General features: G+C 44.2%; 2 protein-coding genes and 1 long non-coding RNA gene across 5 annotated transcripts in view; 2 read left to right on the forward strand and 1 right to left on the reverse strand.

The window, feature by feature from the left end:
- Window positions 1-2536: 2536 nt before the first annotated feature.
- LOC135114886 (juvenile hormone esterase-like) lies at window positions 2537-14527 on the forward strand. Its single transcript, XM_064031105.1, has 13 exons — window positions 2537-3318; window positions 5276-5422; window positions 5713-5872; window positions 6452-6525; window positions 7441-7552; window positions 8634-8857; window positions 9030-9213; window positions 9802-9897; window positions 10416-10519; window positions 11046-11211; window positions 11467-11584; window positions 12621-12792; window positions 13788-14527. Exons 1-13 carry the CDS (start codon window positions 2638-2640, stop codon window positions 13965-13967), a joined length of 2418 nt encoding a protein of 805 aa, XP_063887175.1. The 5' UTR covers window positions 2537-2637; the 3' UTR covers window positions 13968-14527.
- LOC135114912 (uncharacterized) overlaps window positions 5332-22667 on the reverse strand; it is a 221033-nt gene continuing 203697 nt past the window's right edge. The window contains exon 6 of the long non-coding RNA XR_010275712.1: window positions 5332-5456. This is a non-coding gene — a long non-coding RNA (uncharacterized LOC135114912). The remainder of the gene's footprint in view (window positions 5457-22667) is intronic.
- Window positions 16534-22372, forward strand: LOC135114902 (uncharacterized). Of its 3 annotated transcripts, XM_064031161.1 has the most exons (7): window positions 16543-17042; window positions 18680-18805; window positions 19089-19259; window positions 19385-19564; window positions 19682-19813; window positions 19933-20031; window positions 21727-22372. In XM_064031161.1, exons 1-7 carry the CDS (start codon window positions 16848-16850, stop codon window positions 21925-21927), a joined length of 1104 nt encoding a protein of 367 aa, XP_063887231.1. In that variant the 5' UTR covers window positions 16543-16847; the 3' UTR covers window positions 21928-22372. The 3 variants fall into 3 exon arrangements, with proteins under 3 accessions (XP_063887223.1, XP_063887231.1, XP_063887236.1); XM_064031153.1 differs by having other exon boundaries at window positions 16534-17042; window positions 19385-19813; XM_064031166.1 differs by having other exon boundaries at window positions 17020-17042; window positions 18680-18867; window positions 19385-19813.

Genomic DNA, 22667 nt, shown 5'->3' on the forward strand with positions numbered 1-22667 from the left:
CAGTAAGGCATCAGTCCCTACAGGAAAGACCTAAATGGATTACCGAAAATTGAAGGATGCGTCTTGAAACCTCCCTCTTGAAATTTCAGTCATAGGAAGGGAGAAATACAGATGCTGCCAGGGAATTCCACTGACAACAAAGGAATGATGCAACAATTTAACCCTTTCACTGCCATTTGTACACCTTTCCTTCATTACCAATCACTCTGAGACGTCTTTACTTGTTCTATAGCCACATCCAACCTTTGAACTGGGAAGAAATTGCAAAATGTATTCTTTTTTATCGCTAACTTACTTGTAGATGCTTATAAAGAATTCACGCATTGCTTCTGGTGCTGCTAATTATTTGGTGTCGCAGTGAAAGGGTTAGAGTCTACAGTTTTACGTTTTGCTTAGTGAAACGTAGTTATTAAAAACAAACAAACAAATAAGCAAACGAGGCGTCATATTATCAATGGCACAGAAGGGGTTCATTCTCGTTAGCCCTTAAATTTTTCTTGGTTGTGATGATGTTACTTTTTCACAACTATCCCCATGAGTCGCTCGGCATTACTCGCAGCCTTTCATCATACCCGTATCTCCTTCAAAATTAGGAAGGTTAAGTGGCGCAGAGGTAGAGGCCGCGGCTCTCAACGTGTAGGTCTGGCATTCCATCCCCGAGTTATGAGGCTTTTCCAAGAGGAGAGGCAGTGCTCGCTTCTCACGCCCCTGGCCACGTGCACTCGTCTTCATGAGATCTCCATTGTATAACTGGTGGCACTGGACTTTACTGCTTTTGTTACGTTTTATAGAAGTGCAAACTCACGTATTCAAATAAATAAGTATAGTAACAGCATTCCCGTTCTTGTGTGTGTGTGTGTGTGTGTGTGTGTGTGTGTGTGTGTGTGTGTGTGTGTGTGTGTGTTGCAGTGATCACCCTCGGCAAGCACATCACACAAAGGGACAAGCACCACTACATGCATCACACTCTAGCCTTTCCCTTACGCGTGCAAGCAGAGGCAAACTAGAGGTGAAGGAAGGCCATTGATACCTGGGGGAGACTCCTGACGCACAATACTTTCCCCATCTCGTGGACAAAGCAAGACGCCCCATATCAAGACGCCTCCTCCATATCACTCACATGGTCCATTGCCACTTTTTATTACCACGAAGATGATAATTTTTTACCATGATGACAAATAGTGAGATTTAAATTAACTGCCAGACGATGGAGAGGAAAAGAATATTTAAGTGGCATTCATTGATAAGTGTGAGCTGATTAATATTAAGTACAATGAGAGTCAGAAATTAAGTGGACTTCTGCACTCATTACCATTATGTTTCGGGTTTGTCCTCAGTCTTAAATGTTCCAATCTGCTGATAGTCCCCGTTCGTCCTTTATGTTAAGTCTCCAATCTGCTGATATTCACCGTGTCTGTCCTGTCCCCTAAGTCTCCAGTCTGTGGATAATCTGTGTTTGTCGTAGGTTCTGATCTGCTGATAGTATGTGTTTATTCTGAATCTTAAGTCTCCAATCTGCTGATATTCTCTGTTTGTCCTCAGTCGTAAGTCTCCGTAGAACACCTGGCGGCTGGTGGACTTTACCGGATCAGGGGACTTACTGTTGAGGGAAGAGGCTGAACACGGTGGAAGGGAGTGGTATTTGTTACTCGACCACTGAGCTACACCAGTACGTAATGCTGTACTGGTTAGAGGAACTGCAGCTTTTTACGTAAGGGGAGTTCTGGCCAAGGACGATAAAAAGACGGAAAAAAAGGAAAATAAAAATCAATAAAAAAAAAATCTCCACTAAAGATGTCAGCTGGTGGAAGTGAATGGATATTAGTTAATTACTTGTGAACCTGTTGTGAGACTGACCTGTGGCTAAGACGTAATTTTACATCCTATGCCATATTTTGTTTTGGAGACCGTGACTCTTATACTCAAAGGCCGCAGAGATTGTCAGTAAAGCTCTTATGGGTGTCTCTCCTTTTGACGTAGAATCCTTGTAAAAATATATCATTAAAATCATTTAAACATCTCTGAAAATCCTAATAATTTTCACAATAAAAGCTTGTTTAATGTTGTCAAGATAAGATCCCGAAACAGAGAAACACCACAGGAGCGTGGAAACACCTCTTGAACTACACTGTCATAGGGTGTGTATGAACGCTAATACCACCACCACTACCATCACCACCAACACCACCACTACAAGTACACCATCATGGAAGCAATGTTTACATTGCTATACAGTATTTTCTAAACTATACTATAACAACTCTGAATAAATGAATAAATGAAAAAAATACATAAATAACTAAATAAACAAATAAATTAATATATATGTGTCCCAACTCGCTGTTATGGAGGTGCGAGGCGGTATTGGGAACCACAACAAAACATGGGCAAACTCGAGCCTGTCATTATTCGTTTCTGATAATACGAAATCTACATTATCGTTAATAATCCTGAAAATCTTCCCACGAAAAAAGGTGCACAAAAAAGAGGGCGTGAACAGGAAGACAGCGGCCCGGGTGGGAGGAGATGAGGCGGGAGATACAGGCGGCGCAGCGCAGTGCTGTGCTCATTCGGCGACCAGCTCTGAGGCAGGACCCACGTTATCGAGCCAGCCTATCTTTGCTGCCACACTGAGCCATGCGTGTGTGCAGCGTGCTGGGCGTGTGTGTGTTGGCTGTGGTGGTGAGTGTGGCGGCCGCAGCTCTCCCGCCCCTGGGAGTCGTGCAAGCGGCGGCTCAGCCTTCAAAGGAATACTTGGATGTGGAAGTGAAAAATGACGCGGTGAGGTCAGACCTGACCATTAATCAGGCAGAAGACCCCTCGACTGATTCTTCTGCTGAACCGCCCACGGACCCACCTACAGACCCACCCACGGACCCACCTACAGACCCACCCACGGACCCACCTACAGACCCACCCACGGACCCACCTACAGACCCACCCACGGACCCACCTACAGACCCACCCACGGACCCACCTACAGACCCACCCACGGACCCACTTACAGACCCACCCACGGACCCACCTACAGACCCACCCACGGACCCACCTACAGACCCACCCACGGACCCACCTACAGATCCACCCACGGACCCACCTACAGACCCGCCCACGGACCCACCAATCACCACTACACTAGAGCCCACCGACCCATCCATACCCATACCCACAGCCACACCTCCACGCACTCACAAACTAACTGTGGGCGACCTGGGCACGGCTGAGGGCGTCATCCTAACTTCCTTCAAGAGCAGGGACTTCTATGGCTTCATGAGTCTGCCGTACGCTGAGCCGCCAGTGAACGAGTCCCGGTTCAAGGTGGGTGGTTCATGGACCATATTTTGAAACACTTTTGCGTCGCATCTCTGCTACTCTAAAAAGGCTCTAACTGAAGTGACAAGGGTTTTTATTGGTGTTTTTACGGTTCTGGTGACACGTTATCATGATTTCTACATTATTAAAAGGATAAACACTCTTCAGAACTCGACTAATCATCTCTGTGACCTTTGAAAATAGTCGTAGTGAGAGAGGAAAGCGTTTCTGAATACGGGCCATTCATGTAGGGCGTGTACAGTGCCATAGTGCTGCCTGGCGTGACGCGGTGCTGTCTCGGTGCTGCGCTACAAGGCTCGAGTGTTACTTGAGATAACGTTCAACTTCAGCATCGAGACAAAACATGAGAAAATAAAGGCACGTCAAAAGTTCAAGTGACCTGCACAAAGCAGCTCTCTATGCCCACTCAAGGTCCGATAACATGACGCCTGTTAGCATGGGAGCCTGTTATAATAGTTAAGGGGTGTTATTTACGTCGTGGTTGTTGAGTCATGTTGTACCGCACGTTTGATCCGAGGCTGGAAAACCAAAGGGTTATCAAACATCAATCATTCCAGCGTTCCAGTGCGTTATTCCAGCCCTGCGTATACCATTATGGAGGTCAAGATTCCAGGTAATCGCGGTCTGGATATAACTATTTTCTTTAAGGCATTAAAATATCAAACTGGAGGGACAATTACCGCTATATTCTCTGATTAATTTAAAGGAGGCAGGACTCGTAACAGCTACATGAGCGGGGCGCGAACCTCAGCCCACCACGTGACAGGCGAGGACGTGACCAATGATTGAGCGAGTGTGTGTAGGGTGGGGGTTGATGGAGTGAAAAGAAGAGGTACACACACACACACACACACACACACACACACACACACACACACACACGACATAATGTTGATTCCTGTGTAAGCAGAGACCCTGAGAGGATAAAGACAGCGTATGAAGCAGTAGACATCAGGTGGAGTGATAGCAGCGATAATCAGATAGCGCCCCTCCGCCTCACTCTTACGTGAAGGTCATCAGCCAGTAACGCACCACTTAAAGGGTTCAACGACTGGTCACTTATGAACCTTTGCAAGATACGCGGTTCGTAAAAAAAAAAAAAAAAAAAAAAAAACTTGAAAAAATTCATAAAACTAAAGCGCCGTTTCAAAATTTGTAAGTGTACATCATTGCTGAAATCACTTTGGGGAATTTTTAGTAATATAAATATCAACATGGAAAAAAAAAAAAGATGGACGAAGATTCAAAACATTAAACTTTTGGAAAAAAATACGGATATATACAAGTCTGGTGATTCATGAGATAGAAGTACTGACAAATTTATAAATCAGTTGACATGACGATTGGTTTGTGTACATCAAGGTCTTAAGAATCGTGTGTGTGTGTGTGTGTGTGTGTGTGTGTGTGTGTGTGTGTGTGTGATGTGTGTGATTATAGAGTTCATTACACACATGGGAACAGACGTTAAGGGATTGTAAAAGCGAGAAGCAGGTTCAGGAGTGGCGAGCGTGGTAGTCTTTAAAACACTTCTTCCAGATATAACACACACACACACAGAGAGAGAGAGAGAGAGAGAGAGAGAGAGAGAGAGAGAGAGAGAGAGAGAGAGAGAGAGAGAGAGAGAGAGAGAGAGAGAGAGAGAGAGAGAGGAGAGAGAGAGAGAGAGAGAGAGAGAGAGAGAGAGAGAGAGCACAAGAACAAGTAGAGGATAGTGCGTTGAACTGATAAGAAAAACCTTGCATTCAAGTGCTTTAGATAAGGCTTCTTGCATATGAGAGAGAGAGAGAGAGAGAGAGAGAGAGAGAGAGAGAGAGAGAGAGAGAGAGAGAGAGAGAGAGAGAGAGAGAGAGAGAGAGAGAGAGAGAGAGAGAGAGAGAGAGAGAGAGAGAGAGAGAGAGAGAGAGAGGCTAACTCCCCCTGCTCCCCCTCCCTTACCCTCCAGTACCCCGAGGAGTTCGCAGGCCCTTGGGAGGACAAATATTATGACGCCAGCTACCTGCGGCCGCGGTGTGCCCAGGCCTCGCTCCTCTTCACCGGCATCGTCAGCGGCAGCGAGGACTGTTTGCACCTTAGTGTCTACACGCCCCTGGTGAGTGTCGAGGCGGCGGGTGGGGCATGGGTTCCTGTGGGAGAGAAGAGGGAGAAAGGGTGGACTTATTGCTCACATCTGGGACTCACTGGCTCATTAATATTTTTGTCTTGGAAAGGAGTGAATGTATTAGGTAATGGAAAAAAAGTCAAATAAAGTAAATAAATAAAAGGAAGATAGGTGGAAATGAGTAGGTGTGTTTCATACAGCGACTGCCATGTGTAGGCCTGATGGCTTCTTGCAGCTTTCCTTATTTTCTTATGTTCTTATGCTCTTCTGTTTGCCCCCAGCTGCCTGAGGACCTGACGGAGGGGCAAGATGCGCTTCCCGTGATGGTGTTCATCCACGGCGGCGCCTACATGTCCGGTGACGCCTTTCTCTACGTGCCCACCAAGCTCATGGACAGGGACGTGGTGGTGGTGGTGGTGCAGTATCGCCTCGGCCTCCTCGGTACGTGTTAAACCTGCATGACTGACGGTGTCCTTCCTTCCTGTATTCAGAAACACTTTGCTCTCTCACCACGACTATCTTCAAAGTCCACAGAAATAACTAGCCGAGTTCTCAAAGAGTTTTCTCCTGTTAATAATGTAGAAATCTTGTTAATCTGTCACTAGAACAGTAAAGACACCTTTAGAAATCCGTGTCACTTCAGTTAAAACGTTTTGAATGTAGTGCAGGCGCGGACGGAAGTGTTTCAGAATATGGTTCTAAGTGCGAGTAAGTAAACACATTGGGATCGACAGTCACAGGCTCGTGTTCTTAAATCCTCTGGTCACTCATAAGGACTATTTTCAGATCACAGAAATAATACCTGGTTTTCACGGGTGTTTTTCCCATTAGTGATGCAGAATCCATATTAAAATGCCACTAGAACAATGAAATAACAATAGACAACCTCCCAGTAAATTTCAGTACAGCTTATTAAAAGGTTCATGGTTTAAATGGAGAGACATTTGATAATAGGATCCCCAAGCACACCGTCTTCCCTCCCCCACCAACACACACACTGACGCTGCCTGGGTGTTGCAGGGTTCCTGGCGGCAGGCGTGGAGGAGGCTCCAGGGAACATGGGCTTGATGGACCAAATCATGGCCCTCCGATGGGTAAGAATCTTTGTCTGTCTATCTGTCTTATGCTTAGTGTATTACGGTCATGTCCATAGTTGAATTTCTCACTGATCCCTTACAGTCTCTCCTCTGTCTCTGTCTGTCTGTCTGTCTATGTTATTTTTCGTATATTACTGTTATATCCGTAGTTAAATAGCTCACACATTCCATACAGTCTCTTCTCTGTCTCTCTATGTGTCTTATCTATTTTATTTTTCGGTTATCGCTGTTATGCCCTTCGTTGAATAGCTTACTGATGGCATACAGTCATATCCAGTTGTACAATAATCCTTGTTTTTTCCCTGCTCTATTCTTGGTTCATATTATCTATTCTCTTCCTTCATCCCCTCCGCATAACGATTTCCTTTCCCCTCTTCTTCCTTCTCCTTCTGCTCCTCCTTATCATCATCGTCATTTTCATCATCATTATCATCATCATTCTCTTCGTTCCTTTCAATTTTGCTTTCTATCGCTTTGGGGTCTCCTTCATCCACATCTTGCTTCCTCCCAGGTCAGGCTCACTTCAGTATCAGCTTCTGCATCGTTTTTTTTTTTCATAAATTTTTCTTTATTGCCACATTTACTTTTCCTTTTTCACTTCGTCTGCTTTTTAATACTCTGATGGCTGACTATGACCCTTGTATTTATTTTCTGTTTCATTATTTTCTTCTCTACTGTGTCGTTTTATCTCAGCACTGCGTTAGAAAACTTTTATTTTTTAAATTTTCATCTTATTTTCTTCTCTATTATGGCCTATTGTTTCAGCAGCATTGCAATGAGACACTCTATATACATTTATTTTTATCTTATTTTCTTCTTTACAATGCCATTTCATCCTAGCACTGCATTAGAAAACTCTGATTAATTTTCTATCTTAGTTTTTTTTTCTTTTCTTTTTTGTTTCTCTCGTAGGTCCAAAAGCACATCCACCACTTTGCTGGAGACCCGGACCTAGTGACAGTGTTCGGCCAGAGTGCAGGCGGCGCCAGCTCCTCCTGGATGTACCTCACGCCCCTGACCAATGGTGTGTCCCACGCACATTGAGAATTCCGCATCTCTAAAGATTCACGATATCTGATAAACTTATACACTGATAATTCCGCACTTGTGATGATTCGTAATGATCTAATGAAATAACTTATATATTTCGTCATTTTGCCAGTCAAGATCTTGTCGCGCTGTAGTTTCCTTCTTAATTTCACGTTTCGTATTTACTTATTTAATTTTCATTATAAATGCTGATCCTACCGCTGCCACCAGTTTTCATTAACAACGTCATAAGAACTTTTCATAGTGATTCCTGGAAACATCTTTGGCTATGACTGTTAATGGATAATTTTGCGCCTCTAGTGATTCGTGATAATCGGATAAACTAGCTTATACATTTCGTCATCTTGTCAGTCAGGATCTTATCAAACAGTAGTTTTCTAATTTTCTTCTTTGATCTTGCAGTAGTTTTCTTAATTTCATATTTCGTATTTCCTTTTCATCGTTTATTTGTTTATACTTAATGAATGCTGGTCCTCCTCCTGCCACCAGTTTTCACTGAGAACGTTATACGAACTTTTCATAGCAGTTCTTTAGAACGTCTCTGGTTATAACTGTTAATGGGAAGGTTGAAATTCATCGATCAAGTCCTGCAGAAGAACGAACTCCATAGTCACGTATCTCTTGCAGCTGTATTGCCAATGGCCGCGTTACTATTTATACTAACGAAGTAGGTTAAATGGAATGCAAACGCTAATTTATGACCAACATCCATGACCTTGTATATTAAAGAGAGCGTTTTTCACAACTGCTCATACAGTTCCTTACAACAGTAAACTGCAGCAGTCTCTTGTATATTTAAGAGCACTTTTTTCACACGTACTCATACACTCCGACAGCATCAGTGAACTACAACATGGTCTTTTGTATATTCCAATGAGCGTTTTTCACACCTGCTTCTGCTCCTCATGATAGCCTCCTAAACTGCAGCAGTCTTAAAACAGTATGGCTTCTTTTTCCCCACAAAGTAATGACGTCTTCATGTGCTGGTCTGATTATGAATATCTTCCCAAGTTCTTCCATCACAGTGTAGTAGTTAATTCCTTCTTAACCTGTAGCGTCAGCCGAGGGGAACAACGGTCGCCAGTTGCTGCACCGCGTCATCCCCCAGAGTGGGTCGGCGCTGGAGGAGTGGACGCTCGATAAGGATCCTGAGAGCTCCTTCGTTGTGGCGGCCTCCAAACTAAACTGCGACAATCCAGGTTTCACCACGGCGGATATACTGAACTGCATGAGGAGCAGGCACTATGAGGATGTGGTGAACGCTGCCGTCGCGATATATGTGAGTACCCGTCACTGTGCTGTTCTGCAGCTTATAAGGGTGAGGATCAGGCGAGTGTGCGGGCCTACAGCGGTCATGATTTCATAACTGTAGTGCGATTTTGGGACACACACACACACACACACACACACACACACACACACACACGTCATGCTCTGTTCCAAATGCACAGATTGAGGACCGGCGGGCTGGCGGGCTGGGCTTCAAGGGGCTGTCTCCTGTGGTGCAGCGGGACATCGCGGGGATACACCCAGTCATCCCCAAGGACCCCCGGGAGATCCTGGACGCCGCGGAATTCCTGAACATTCCTGTCATGACTGGCAGCGTGAGGGATGAGGGATCCTTGGTCATGGGGCGTGAGTATGGGACTGATCTTTGTTGTTGTTGTTGTTGTTGTTGTTGTCTCCTTTTTGTTGTCTCCTTGTTATTCTCTTCTTCTTCTTGTTATTCTCTTCTTCTTATTATTATTATCTTCCTCTCCTCTCCTTGTTATTCTCCTCCTTTTATTGTTGTAATTCTTCTTCTCTTCTTCATGCTATCTTCCTCTTCTTCTAGTTATTCTCCTCCTCTTCTTGTTATTCTCCTCCTCCTCCTCTTATTATTATTATTATTATTATTATTATTATTATTATTATTATCATTATTATTATCATCATCAATATTGTACGATGAATGAGGTGGTGGTGGTGATAGTGATAGTAGCGATGATAGTGACAGTGAGGATGCTGGTGCCGCTTATGATGACTATGAAACTAATGACGACGACCACCACGATGATGATAACGATGGTGCTAAAATTAATACCAAGCGCATACATACATACATTAAAAAATAGAGACACCCAATGCCTGTCTTCCCCCGAGTATTGTCTGATGTGCCTTTCTCTCTCTCTCTCTCTCTCTCTCTCTCTCTCTCTCTCTCTCTCTCTCTCTCTCTCCCCGCAGTAACCTACAAGGACTTCATGGTGTACAACAACCACACCACCGAGGACGTGGATTTCCTCAAGAATGACGCGCTGATGATGCTGCTGCAGGCTTTCGGTACGTGAGTGACAGGCCGGTATTCTGAAACGCTCTCTCCACGACTGTTTTCAAAGGCCACAGAGATGATAAGTCGGGTTCTCAAGAGCGTTTTTAGAAATTTTGTTAATCCGTGTAACTTCAATTAGAGACTTGAATGTAGGGAAGGTGCGACCCAATAAGACAGTAACAGTTAACAGTTTCAAAGCTTCGTGCAGAGGAAAAAGTTGTCGATCTCTTACCTCCCCACAATCAATTAATAATCAGTCCTTTGTACACCCATAGCTGAAGGGTAAAATCCGTGTAACTTCAATTAGAGCCTTTTGAATGTAGGGGAAGGTGCGACCCAAAAAAGACAGTAACAGTTAACAGTTTCAAAGCTTCGTGCAGAGGAAAAAGTTGTCGATCTCTTACCTCCCCACAATCAATTAATAATCAGTCCTTTGTACACCCATAGCTGAAGGGTAAAACCTCGACCGCACCTAAGACAAAGCTCGGTCATGTAATCATCTGTCTTGCTTCCTTCTCTTCCCTGACAGGCATCGAGGACAAGACAGGTTCCGTATCCAGCTCCATGAGACTGACCTATCTGCCCGACGCCACCATGGGCGACTGGGACTCCATGATCGGCGGAATGATAGATGTAAGTCCACGATTGTCACTTTCCATCCATCACCAGCCACGTATCGACTCAAGAACACGCCATACCTAACCAAACTGCTGATCATATAAATCTTCTTTCCATCACCAGCCACGTTTCGATCAAAGAACACCCCACACCTAACTAAACTGTTGATCACTATACCGATTTTCTGCTGATTACCAAGCCAGTGAGCCTTTGTTTGCGTGACTAGTCATTTAAAAAGGTTTAAAGTGCATCATACTCGTGGAGCACAGGCGATGGGCGGGTAGCTGCACCCAATCCAAGGCCTCGGCATATGAATAGGATAGCCAGTTCCTTTCTCCACACCCTTTAACCCTCCAAGTAACAGCTAACCAGTACCCATTCAAGGCTGAGTGAACCTAGGAGCGGGCAATCATCCCAGAAAAACACCAGTCGTAACCAGGACTCGAACACAGGACTTCTTGTATTGTAATCAGACGCGCTACCGCCCGAGCTACCGATTTGGCATTACGAAAGGTTATAATGCCCCGGTGTGGTGTTTCAGATGAGCGGCGTGATGTTCCTCAAGTCAGGGCTGTGGGAGCTGACCCGTCGCGCCTCCCTCGCCAACGAGAACTCCCCCATCTATTTCTACTCGTGGGAATATGAAGCCGACGACTCCCTCTTCGACTGGATCTTTATGTCCTTCCCTGATATCCCTGTCCCTGGAGGTGAGAGAGAGAGAGAGAGAGAGAGAGAGAGAGAGAGAGAGAGAGAGAGAGAGAGAGAGAGAGAGAGAGAGAGAGAGAGAGAGAGAGAGAGAGAGAGAGAGAGAGAGAGAGAATTATACAAGTGTAGAAAAAATAAAATAAAGCCAAGAATCCAAGTTTATACACAGAAAAATCACAATAAACAAGCGCTAAAAGCTTTATCAAGGACAAATTCTCACTTGCGTCCATTCACTATTGTATACGCCACATCCCCAGGTGTTTCCCACGCTGACGAGCTCCTCTACCTGTTCCACCTGCCCGCTGTGCACGACGAGCGCCAGAAGGTGATGGTGGACCGCATGACAAAAATATGGACTAACTTCGCAAAATATGGGTGAGAAATTCAAGACAGGAAAGATAAAGCTCCAAACCTTTCTTTCTTTTCTGTTCCTCCATGTCTCGCTCCTCATTTTTTTTTTTTTTTGTGTGTCTCCATGCCAACATATCTTCCCTCTTTCACTTGTGCGGATTTTGTTTCGGCAAGATGGAGCTCTGGCCTTGGACAACAAAAAAGCGTTATATAGAAAAGGTGGTGCCAGTAAGGGTGTCAGTTCCTAAAGAGTGTACGCAGTCAAAAGGGTTATCCATGATTTGAGGATAAGCCTCTTGAATCCTTCCTCTTGAAACCCCTACAAGCGAAAATTAACAGTCCATGTCTAGCCATCCCATCCCTCGTGTCCTTCTTCTGCATCATGTTGTGCCTTGTCTATGGCACATGATGAATACTCCCCGTCATTCTTCAGGCTCACACACGTACATACATACAAACGCACATAGCATACAAAAAGATGCCACGTGATATGGGATATTTGTTTAACCTTTTTCCCTCTTTGACAACTATTCCCATACTCATCTACAACTTTTTTCATACTTATTTTTCAATTACATCCTCTTGAGTAGGTCTGTAGCTTGAAAAGACAAAAAAAAAAAAAAAAACTGCTTATTTTTTTTCTTTTTTTCTGTGACTTTGCAAACATATCTTCTTTACTGTTCCGAATGATAGTCCTTTACTTTTCTGTCTCTTTATGGAAACCTATTTTTTATTTTCTATGGTGTTTTCAATGCTACTCCCTTTCTTGTTTTTATGCAAACGTATCTTCTATTGTGTTCTGAATATTAATTCTTTATTTTTCTGTCTCTATGCAAACACGTCTTCTCTAGTGTTCCGAATGTTAATACCTTATTTTTGTTTCTCTATGCAAACAAAATCTTCTAAAGTGTTTTAATGCTGATCTCTTATTTTCTATCTATTCAAACATTTTCTATAGTGTTTTGAATATTAACAAAGGACGACTAAAGAGTACAGTGATTAATTAACAAACACCAAGTAGTGTCCTCCCTCATCTGAACTCTAGCATGACTCTCGGCAGTGACCCGACCCCCGAGGCCACGAGGGAGCAATGGGAGGATGCGATAGAGAAGTGGAATCCCTATACCCCAGACCAGCAGAACTTCATGCTCATAAAGGACAATTTCACGATGATGGTGGACTACACGACGAGATGGAACTACCACTCTACCGGCAACGACTCCACTGTAGAGGTGAGGCGTGCAGGGTTGCGTGGGGGGGAGGCCTTTGGTGCGGTGGTGGTCAGTGGTAACCTTTTGTACATCCTTCCACTGATTTTAGCGTTTTCCATCAGCCTTTAGTCCTCTGAGCTACTAAACATCTATCAAGTGTCAGGTTTCGTGGGGAGATTCTCAGCAGATCAGAAGACTTGAGGTTGTGGAAGGGACTTAACGCAGTGGAGGTGAAGGTGGAAATTTACTTGATTTGTGATAATGGCTATACTTTTATCCCCTCTTCTATAGTTTAAAAGGCTCCGTAACTCTCATTCCACACAGGTTCACTCCTCGCCATCATTTATCTACCCGTTCTCTTCCTCAGTCTCTCTTTCATCTCGCATTTTTGCCATGCTTTTATTTATTTATTTATTTATTTTTTTTAGCGTTATGTACCCCACGTTTTTCTCACCCATAGCGTAACAGCAACATCCCGTCTTACCTAACTTAATAACTCACATTCTTGCCCACGTTCACTCTCACCGTTATTCACTGATTCGCTTTTCTCAAGTATAACAACAGCCTCTTGTTTCACTCAGTAACACGCATTCTTCCTATTTTTTTTTTTTTCATTAAGAAGTCACCCAGCTTTTCTCACTCATGTAACAGCAGGTAGTGTGTCTGACCTAACTCACAAACATTTTATCAACATTGTGCACGTCTGTTTTCCTCTCATATAGCTGCAACCTCCCGTCTTAGCTCTATATTTCACATTGTCGCCACGGTCACCTTTTACTGTCACGCATTCCCTCGCTTCCCTCACTCATATATCCAGTGTCCCGTCCCACGTAACTCATTAACTTAACTCGCATTTTTTTAACATTAGGTACTACTGCTTTGCTCTCCCCACCCACATAATTGCATCCTCCCGTCTCTCTTAATTCAGTAACTCACATTTTTCCCATTCTCACCTTTCACTATATCCATTTCCCAGTTTTCTCTCACGTAACTCTCCTACTCTTCTCGTCCTGCAGCCGCCATCCACCACGATGGCGCCAGACATGGTGAGCCGCGACACCTACGACGACATGAAGGAGGAGAGAAATAACTTCGCAATAGCGACGGTCGTCCTGGGAGTTGTGTGCGCCTTCTGCCTTCTCCTCTTCGTCATCGTCTACATCAGGAAGCGAAGAAAACAGAACGATATAGTTTAGGTTATAAGAAACAACAATCAAGTGGCGTGGTGATGACGAGAAGCTGTGTGCATGCCCCGCTATCCCACTGAGTGCCTGTGCATCACTCACTGAGCTGCCTGCCACCTGTCCACCCCAGACTGTGCCATGACTCAGAAACAGGGGAACCTCGCGGGTGTCACGGGCCTTGGAAGAACCGACAGACTGACCCTCGCTGCCTGGCCACGCTATCCCAACATGTGCCGGCGGTGGAGCAATTCCTCGCCACGCGACAACCTTAATTAATGTATAGAATAATGAGATAGGTTATATATAGCGCACACACACGCACGCACACACACACACACACACACACACACACACACGATACAATCATACATCTTTTGACGGCGTTATTGCAACGGTAACATCGATTTTAAAGGTTACTCTTTATTTAACAAGCATTTTTGCAATCTCTCTCTCTCTCTCTCTCTCTCTCTCTCTCTCTAAGAAATATGGTATAACTATACTCATGGAGTATATACTTCATAGCTATGACCAAATAATGCAGGGAAACTTGTATATTAAAATCTCCTCGACGATAATGTGTTTCAATTTCCACATAGACTTGTGTCGCTCTAGACCGCTGCTTTGTGCCTCTGTTCCTCCACACGCCGCCTTCAAACACTACTACTACACGCCATGTTATGAACGCCTTCCCCAGGGACCGTCCACCTCCCTGGCCGCGGTGCAGGCAATGCTGCTGTACTTTGCCTCCCCTTCACCCCCACAACACACACACACACACACACACACACACACACACACATGCCGTGCGCACGCGACTATTTTCTTGATCAGGAAGGAGTGTGGCAGTCGAATTATTACACACCTGTGTGTGTGTGTGTGTGTGTGTGTGTGTGTGTGTGTGTGTGTGTGTGTGTGTGTTGAGTGAAGGATTATCACTATGTAACAAAACTTTACTTTTGTCTTGTCCTTGGCCCCAAACCATAATTTTCCAGTTATTTTCATCTAAGCAAAGTAAAAAAAAAAACTTGATCCTAAAACTTTGCTTTTGTGGTTAGAACGATGAATTTGCATTGTTGTTTTATTTCATCATAGTATGGGTTACTATTAGTTTTCATGTCAGGTAAAGACCTTTGCAAAATCTTAATTGCTTATCTAATTGCTTTTGGAATGTTGCAGGTAAGTTAAAACGATGAAAGAAAGAATATAAAGTGTTCTAAGGATTTTTAATTTTATTAATATCATTCTTGAATTGACCAGATCTAGCAAGAAATTTCTCATATTTAGAAAAATTTACAAACATTTCAAAAATCTTCTCAAATCTTCCAGTATGTTCTATCAGACACTTTTAGAAATTTCTAGAGCATTTTAGAAGATTCAATTCAATGTAAACATTTCCAGAATATTCTAGAACTTTCTAGAATACAATAAAAATATGTAGAAGTATCAAGAATTTTCTAGAATCTACAAGAATTTTCGAGAATGATTCAGAATATTCTAAAGTAGGTTCAAGAATATTGTTGAAAGATTGACAACATTCTGGAACACATTCTAGAAAGACTAAGAATATTCTAAAGTACTGCTTCACAATATAAAAGTAGGGGCTTCCAGACCACCAATCAGTTCTGCTTTGGCTGCCTGAGAACACACATCACAAGAGGTGACATGGCATCAAGAGGCTGCAGTCATTCTCCAGATGCATTCTGCTACATATGTGGTCAATTCATCAAGACAAGAGCAAAGTTCTCTGTGACAGCATCTGGAAAAATGGTGAAATTTAGCTATTTTGGGACAAAAAATCATTCTAAAAGCCACAAAAGCAAAGTTTGATAGGAATGATGGATTTTCTATTGTTTTGCAATGAAAAGAGTTGGAAAATAACACTTGCTTGTCAAAGAAAACAATCGTGTTGCATAGTGAACAAGTGCTACTAGTAAGTGACGGTTGCACAGGTGTACATAGTGTGTGTGTGTGTGTGTGTGTGTGTGTGTGTGTGTCTGTGTTGAGTGAAGGATAACAAATGGTAAAAGTAAGTGACGGTTGTCCAGGTGCGCATAGCATGTGTGCGTGTGTGTGCATATATATATATATATATATATATATATATATATATATATATATATATATATATATATATATATATATATATATATATATATATATATATATATATATATATATATATATATATATATATATATATATATATATATATTATAAATAATGTGATTCCCAATTTAGCATTTTGCATTTTCTTTAGAATATTCTCTTTCTTATATCATCTTGAATTTTTTAATAAGGTTTGCCTTAGTGAAGAATAAAAAAAAATATATATATTAAAAGAAAAAATATTTTGGATAAAAATATTCTAAAGAAAATCCAAAAGACTGAATTAACGATCACATTCAACAATACATATAAAGTACACACACACACACACACACACACACACACACACACACACACACACAGTGTATGTGAATGTTTTCTTGTCAGCGGCGAGCATGAACTTTACTTACTGACACGTACGTGTGTGTGTGTGTGTGTGTGTGTGTGTGTGTGTGTGTGTGTGTGTGTGTGTGTGTCTGTGTGTGTGTGTGTGTGTATGTGTGTGTGTGTGTGTGTGTTGGAAGGTTGTGATCCGTGGGGGATAATAGCAAGCGCCACGAAAGCCACTTGGAGTTTGGCAAGGTGTAGGCAGCGCTCCTCTCTCTCATCAGGAAAACACTGTGTAAATTTCCCGGGCCGACGTGGCTCACACAGCGGCAAGGAAGCGGAGAGGCGGGGCAGAGCAGAGCACGAGTCATTGAGGGTGGTGCTGTGTGAACGGCTAACTGCGGTGGTGAATGCAACGTGAAATAGAAAGTAACGAAAAGTGATACGAATGAAAAAACCATGACAACAGTGGTGCAGGAGAAAAATGCAGAAACAGACACCTGTCACGGTGCTGCTCAGGAGCTTCCCCTAGCACCCACCACCACCACCACCACCACTCCTGACACCACCTTGACATTACAGAACGTTTCCCTGGACAGGAAGTCTGACCTACGGCGGTCGTGGACGCTCATCTTGTCCTACCTGCTGACGGAGGTAAGAGTGTGAGGATGAAGCAAGGTCAATGCTCCCAAGTCAATAACACCTGTAAATATTTGTCACTCGCACAGGTCAGGGGCAAGTGCTCACTTCATGCCGTAGTATTGAATTATATACACTGAAGCTGAGGCGATGAAATGGTAAGCGTGTTCCGTGCCAGCGTGGGTGGCTGGAATACAGTGTGGATCCTGACACCAATTTGACAAGGTAGGTGATGTTCCCGTCGGAGGAATGACGCCTGCAGCACCTTGCCCCTGGCCTTGGCTGCAGACTGCGGCTCAGTGATCTCACCCGTTATGTTTGCTGCAGCTTTGTGTGCCCTGATAAGTTCAGCGCCACAAAGTGAAACCACAGAGCAGCAGACTAATACTGCACTTTTTCTAGAGACTCTGAAGTGGATATTGGTGTCTCTAGGGTAGTTACCCAGCACAGTGGCTGTCCCAGGTGACCAAAGACAACGCGTCGTGGCAGGCCGTGTCCCAGAACTGGCTAGGGTTGTGGTGGGATCTCACTGACGGAAACTACTCATTTGGTTTATCTTATGTTATATGTAACAGTAGACAACCTTGTAAGACATTTACACAATTGCTTACACAAAATGAATTGAATAAAAGTAAGTTACCCAGGAAACAAATGACGCACAGCAAAACAGCTTGTTCCGCCTCGCCGCTGTCTGCCACTGGAAATATGGGAATTGACGATAATACTGTATTATATATATATATATATATATATATATATATATATATATATATATATATATATATATATATATATATATATATATATATATATATATATATATATATATATATATATATATATATATATATATATATATATATATATATATGTATATATATATATCGCATTAAATATTTTCATAAGTAGGCAAACAATATAGAATTCGAAAGAAAAGAAAACGTCATCACGACACACTGAAGATGAAAACAACACACAAACATACCTGCCCTCATGATGGTGTATTGGACCCCACTGTCCTGAACCTAAGGTCTCGACACACCAGCGTAACACACAAGCTTGAAGCAGCACGGTCACCTGCACGCAACATACCTTGAGTAGCAGCCTGCGTCCTTCTTGTCTCGTGGAGACAAAGTCGACTAAGGCCGTATATTCTAGATACATTTCTAGACTTATCGCACCTAATACTTTACTAGATTTCAACTTTGAATGAAAACAAATATGATGTGTGTGTCTACGGGCACTCGTCAAGCTAGACTGGCTGACGGCGCTGCCTAGCACATGCGCCCTCTGGTGGCCAGTTGGGAATGTCCAGCGGGGGACATGGCGCCGAATTTAAAATATCACCTCTTGTACATGCAAACAAGTTATGATGGAGGGCTTATAATAGTGGTAAATACATTAAGATACTCTCGTTATAGACCAACAGAAGAGCCGGTATATGTTCTTTTCATACACTTTCTCAGATTTTCTTCTTGTCCAGTACAACGGTAAACTGTGGACCACGGCTAGTTAAGGAACACAGTGAACAGTGAAATAAACACGTGATTTTTACCCCAAGGAAGCTCAAAACTCAACTCTCTCTAGCTTCCTTGCTTTACCACACCTGCTCAACACTCTTCTATTCCTCCGCCCACCCGCCTCGCCCACAGATGGTGAAGCAGCTGAGTAACTATGCGGCGACGCAGACTGGCGACGGTGCCTCCCCCCTGCCCCCGGTGCTGCTGGTGCTGCTTACTGAGCTGACCAAACTGGTGCTAGTGCTGTGTTGGGCTGTGGTGAGTGGCTGCGGTGAGTCCACGGCAGTGGTCTGTGGTGGAGGATTACCATGAATGTCTCGGTGAGTGACTGCTGCGAGATATTGGGTGAGTGGTTGTGGAAGGCGGCTGTGAATGGATGTGGCGTCCGTGGTGAGTGAGGGGAGTGTTAGTGGTGATGGTGGTGGTAGTAGTGGGGTGGTATTGTTGATGACTTGGGGGGGGGGAGGGGATCTGTGGAGTTCATTTTTCACGAGAGTGTACTACTGAAGGTGCCTATGGTTAGGACTCTCGTGTGACGCAGGTGAGCGGGTCCCGGATGAGTGAGTGGACGCCCTCCTTTAGGTTCGGGGTTCCTGCCACCTGCTACCTGGTCACCAACGTGCTGTACCTGCTGGCGCTCAGAAGCACTGCCCCGCCCCTCTGGCTCATGCTTATCCAGACCAGGACCTTCTACGCTGTTGGTGTCTACCACGTGAGTCTCTCTCTCTCTCTCTCTCTCTCTCTCTCTCTCTCTCTCTCTCATTAAATATTTCATCATTCCAGCTATTCCGTAATTTGTGCAGGGGCTTCAGTTCTCTCAGCTGTGCGTCCCGTCAGGTTGTGTTCGGGCGGGATGTGTCCTGGGGCCAGATGACGGGCTGCCTCCTGGTGGTGGCCAGCCTGCCACTGGCTCATGCAAGTGAGCTAGAAGAAGGTCGCCCCGCCCTTCTCCCTTCTACCCTCATGGCCTCTCAGACAGCGGCCTTCCTATCTACCATGGCCTCCATCGTCATTGAGGTGAGTTGTGAGAAGGGGCATGAAGTGGGAATCAGGAATCAGGAGATGGTGAGGCTGAGGTACACAGGCAAGGTTTCAGCGTGCATAGCTCGTCCTCCCTCCGTCTTTCTTCTTCAGCTCCTGCTTAAGAACGACTCCCGGAGCTTCTGTGAGCAGCAGACGTGGCTGTACTGCTGGAGTGGCTTCATGGCCGCCATTGGCCTGGCCCTGCAGGCTCCGCCCCTGGCCCTCTCCCGCTTTAACCTGCAGGTGTGTGTGTGTGTATGTGTGTGTGTGTGTGTGTGTGTGTGTTTATCTGCCTGTCTGTCTCTCATCACCAGTGCTCTGTACTTCCCTTCACACAATGCGTTCCGTCCCCTTCCGGGCAGTCCCCGTCCACGTGGTGCTGCGTGCTGGCCGTGGTGTCCTCGGCGGTGTCTGGCCTGTGTGTCCCCGTCATCATCAGGAGCCTGGACACTATTGTCAAGGTGAGCTTCCCGCAGCGATTTACTGTGTAATCTTTCTGTGCACGCCTTGCCGTCAGGACTGAAGGCTGAGTTACGTAGTTTTGTATTTTGTTTTTTATTATTTATTGTTACGCAAGGAAGACAGTATAACAGGCAAAGAACGGCCACTTTAGTCTTGCATTGTTTTGTTTTTCTTGTTTATTATTTATTGTTACTTAAGGAAGAAAGTCACAGAAAAGACTGACACTGAGTTTTATATTAATATATTGTGTCGAGGGCTGAGTGTAATTAGAGTCTATTACTCACCTAGGTACCTGCATAGTTATCTTCGTTCTGCGCCGCTCACCGCTAATTTTCCTGATCAGGAGACCCGCCGCCTCCTCTGAATCAAATTGAAGTGGAATACTTTAGCCTGAGATCTTCCGAAAAATTTGATCTTTCTGAGTTTAGTCTTAATAATGGCACCACATATAAATAAAATCACTGACTCCGTTATTTTTATGTATAATTGAAGTCAGGCTGACTGGCCGGTAGTTCAACATAAATACTTTATCTCCTCTCTTAATGACGGGAACTGCATTCACTTGCGTCCACATCAGCGCACCTCTCATGAATCAAATGATTTCCTAAAGACAGTGACCAACTAATGATTATTCCTCACTGTTTCGCTCATGACTTCTTCACAGAACTCTTAGCGAAACCAGTCGCGTAACATGCCTCATAACACCTTCCCCACTCCACCCCCTTCTCTCTCTCTCTCTCTCTCTCTCTCTCTCTCTCTCTCTCTCTCTCTCTCTCTCTCTGCTGGCTGTGTGAAAGTAATGTTTGCTTCATACTTTCCTCAAATTTTTTAACTTTCACGAGTTCCCTCTCCCCATTTTTACCCCATCTCTTTTTCTTCCTCTCTCTTCAGTAATGAGCGAGTAAATTGCTGGCTTCCTTAAGCATGCTGAGGCATGTTAGTCCTCGGAGCTGCTGCTGTCAGTATGTGCCAAGGATTCGTAGCTGAAGACGAGTTTAATTTCATTATATTTCGTATTCAGCTTTCTACAATTCCGTGCCACCACTCGGATTAGTAGTGCACAGAAATACAAGAAAAGATGCATGTTTTTTTTGTGTTGGTGTTTGTGTTTGTTTGTGTGGTCTGTGATCTTAGTCTCGGTAAGGCAGCTGTCTGTGACGAGCCTCAGTTTGAGTCTATTGTGCCATATCTTGCCGAATCACTTCGCCACTTCTCTCAGAGCAAAGTGACATAAGTTTTTGTTCCTGGAGTTAGACCTGATGGTTTGGTGGGCGGCTGATGCTGCGTCGCTGCTTCTTAGCGGTCTGAACAGTGTTGTGGTTCTGGGAAAACTTTATCGAGCTCATTTCTTCTTTGACAGATTTACATCATTAGTACGTCTTCATCCGAAATCGCTGCTTTACAGTGAGTTAGATCCGCATGGTGGTTTGGCAAAGACTTTACCCCGACTATCGTTCCGCTCTGTCTTCCTCGGCTTGCCTCGTCTTTCTCTTTCACCCACTTCCATATCAATCATTTTCTTCCATATTTAAGGAAAATTAATGAAATGTTTAATTCTCCTTCTCCACGCCACCCCGCCCCCCCTCTCTCTCAAATCATCTGCGCAGTCCTTCCATCTCTTCTTCGGCCTGCCTCGTCTCCTCCTTCCATCCACTTCCACATCTAAGGTAAATGAATGAACTATAATCCTGCAGGACTATCTTGCCGCGCTGAACAACGTGTTACTGGCCCTGCTGACTGCTGCCCTCTTTCCCCACCACTTCACCCTCAGTGGCCTCTTCCTCCTCTCCCTGCTGGTCCTGCTGTGCGGCATCTGGCTCTACGAGAGGAAGACCCTGCCTGTTTCCTCCGCTCTGAACCGCATCAAGTCATGGTTCTCGTTAGTGGGATGGTGACGGAGGGTGAAGGAAGGAGGCCGCTTCTGCAGTGCACCTCCACTACTTTGAAAAGACTAGTTGAAGTAGCGCGTTTCTAATAGTGTTTTTACGATTCTAGTGACAGATTAAGATTTCTACATTATTAACAGTGTAAACAGACCGTGGGACGAGGGAGAGGAGGAAGCACACTGACACTCAGCGCCGGAAATTGTTGTTGACTCGTGCTTGCACCACGGCACCTTGTTTGCATTGGCATTGGTAAAGGACAGAGTCGCTGCGGCATCCACGTTTCACCGACAGAGATAATACAGAATGTTATAGTCTGCCCTGATATTATTCATCCAATGCGTCGTGAGAAAACGTTATTATTTTGAGGGTAACTAATTTGTATTTAATCGAACACTCGCTCTGTCTGTGTGTGTGTGTGTGTGTGTTGTAAAGGAATAAAAAGTTATTTTCCTTTTTTTTTCTGATTTGAAACCTTGGCAAACTCTCTTGAAGATCCCTCCTTCACTGAGCGTCTAAGTGTCCAGTATGACAAACCAGCATGAATCATAAACACTGGGCTGTCTGGATTGAGTCTCACTTACTGCCTTATTCTAGCTGCCCAGGGCACATAGAAGGCTAATTTTAACATGTACCATAACCATGCAGTGGGAGGCTTTCTCGGAACCATCAACAAGGCTTCAAAGTGAGAGTTTAGAACAGTGAGCAAGTTTTGGTCCTGAACTGAATCTTTGAGAGGAGCATCAAGGGTG

This window comes from Scylla paramamosain, chromosome 2 (assembly GCF_035594125.1).
Source record: "Scylla paramamosain isolate STU-SP2022 chromosome 2, ASM3559412v1, whole genome shotgun sequence".
NCBI lineage: Eukaryota > Metazoa > Arthropoda > Malacostraca > Decapoda > Portunidae > Scylla > Scylla paramamosain.

What these genes read in the sequence shown, in the direction of transcription:
- LOC135114902 (XM_064031153.1), top strand. Translation starts at nt 16,848, where the DNA reads ATGACAACAGTGGTGCAGGAGAAAAATGCAGAAACAGACACCTGTCAC. An exon ending in TGTCCTACCTGCTGACGGAG is followed by an intron (nt 17,043 to 18,679) that starts GTAAGAGTGTGA and finishes CCTCGCCCACAG; the next exon opens with ATGGTGAAGCAGCTGAGTAA. An exon ending in GCCTGGACACTATTGTCAAG is followed by an intron (nt 20,032 to 21,726) that starts GTGAGCTTCCCG and finishes ATAATCCTGCAG; the next exon opens with GACTATCTTGCCGCGCTGAA.
- LOC135114886 (XM_064031105.1), top strand. Translation starts at nt 2,638, where the DNA reads ATGCGTGTGTGCAGCGTGCTGGGCGTGTGTGTGTTGGCTGTGGTGGTG. An exon ending in ACGCTGCCGTCGCGATATAT is followed by an intron (nt 8,858 to 9,029) that starts GTGAGTACCCGT and finishes CCAAATGCACAG; the next exon opens with ATTGAGGACCGGCGGGCTGG. An exon ending in ACTAACTTCGCAAAATATGG is followed by an intron (nt 11,585 to 12,620) that starts GTGAGAAATTCA and finishes GACTCTCGGCAG; the next exon opens with TGACCCGACCCCCGAGGCCA.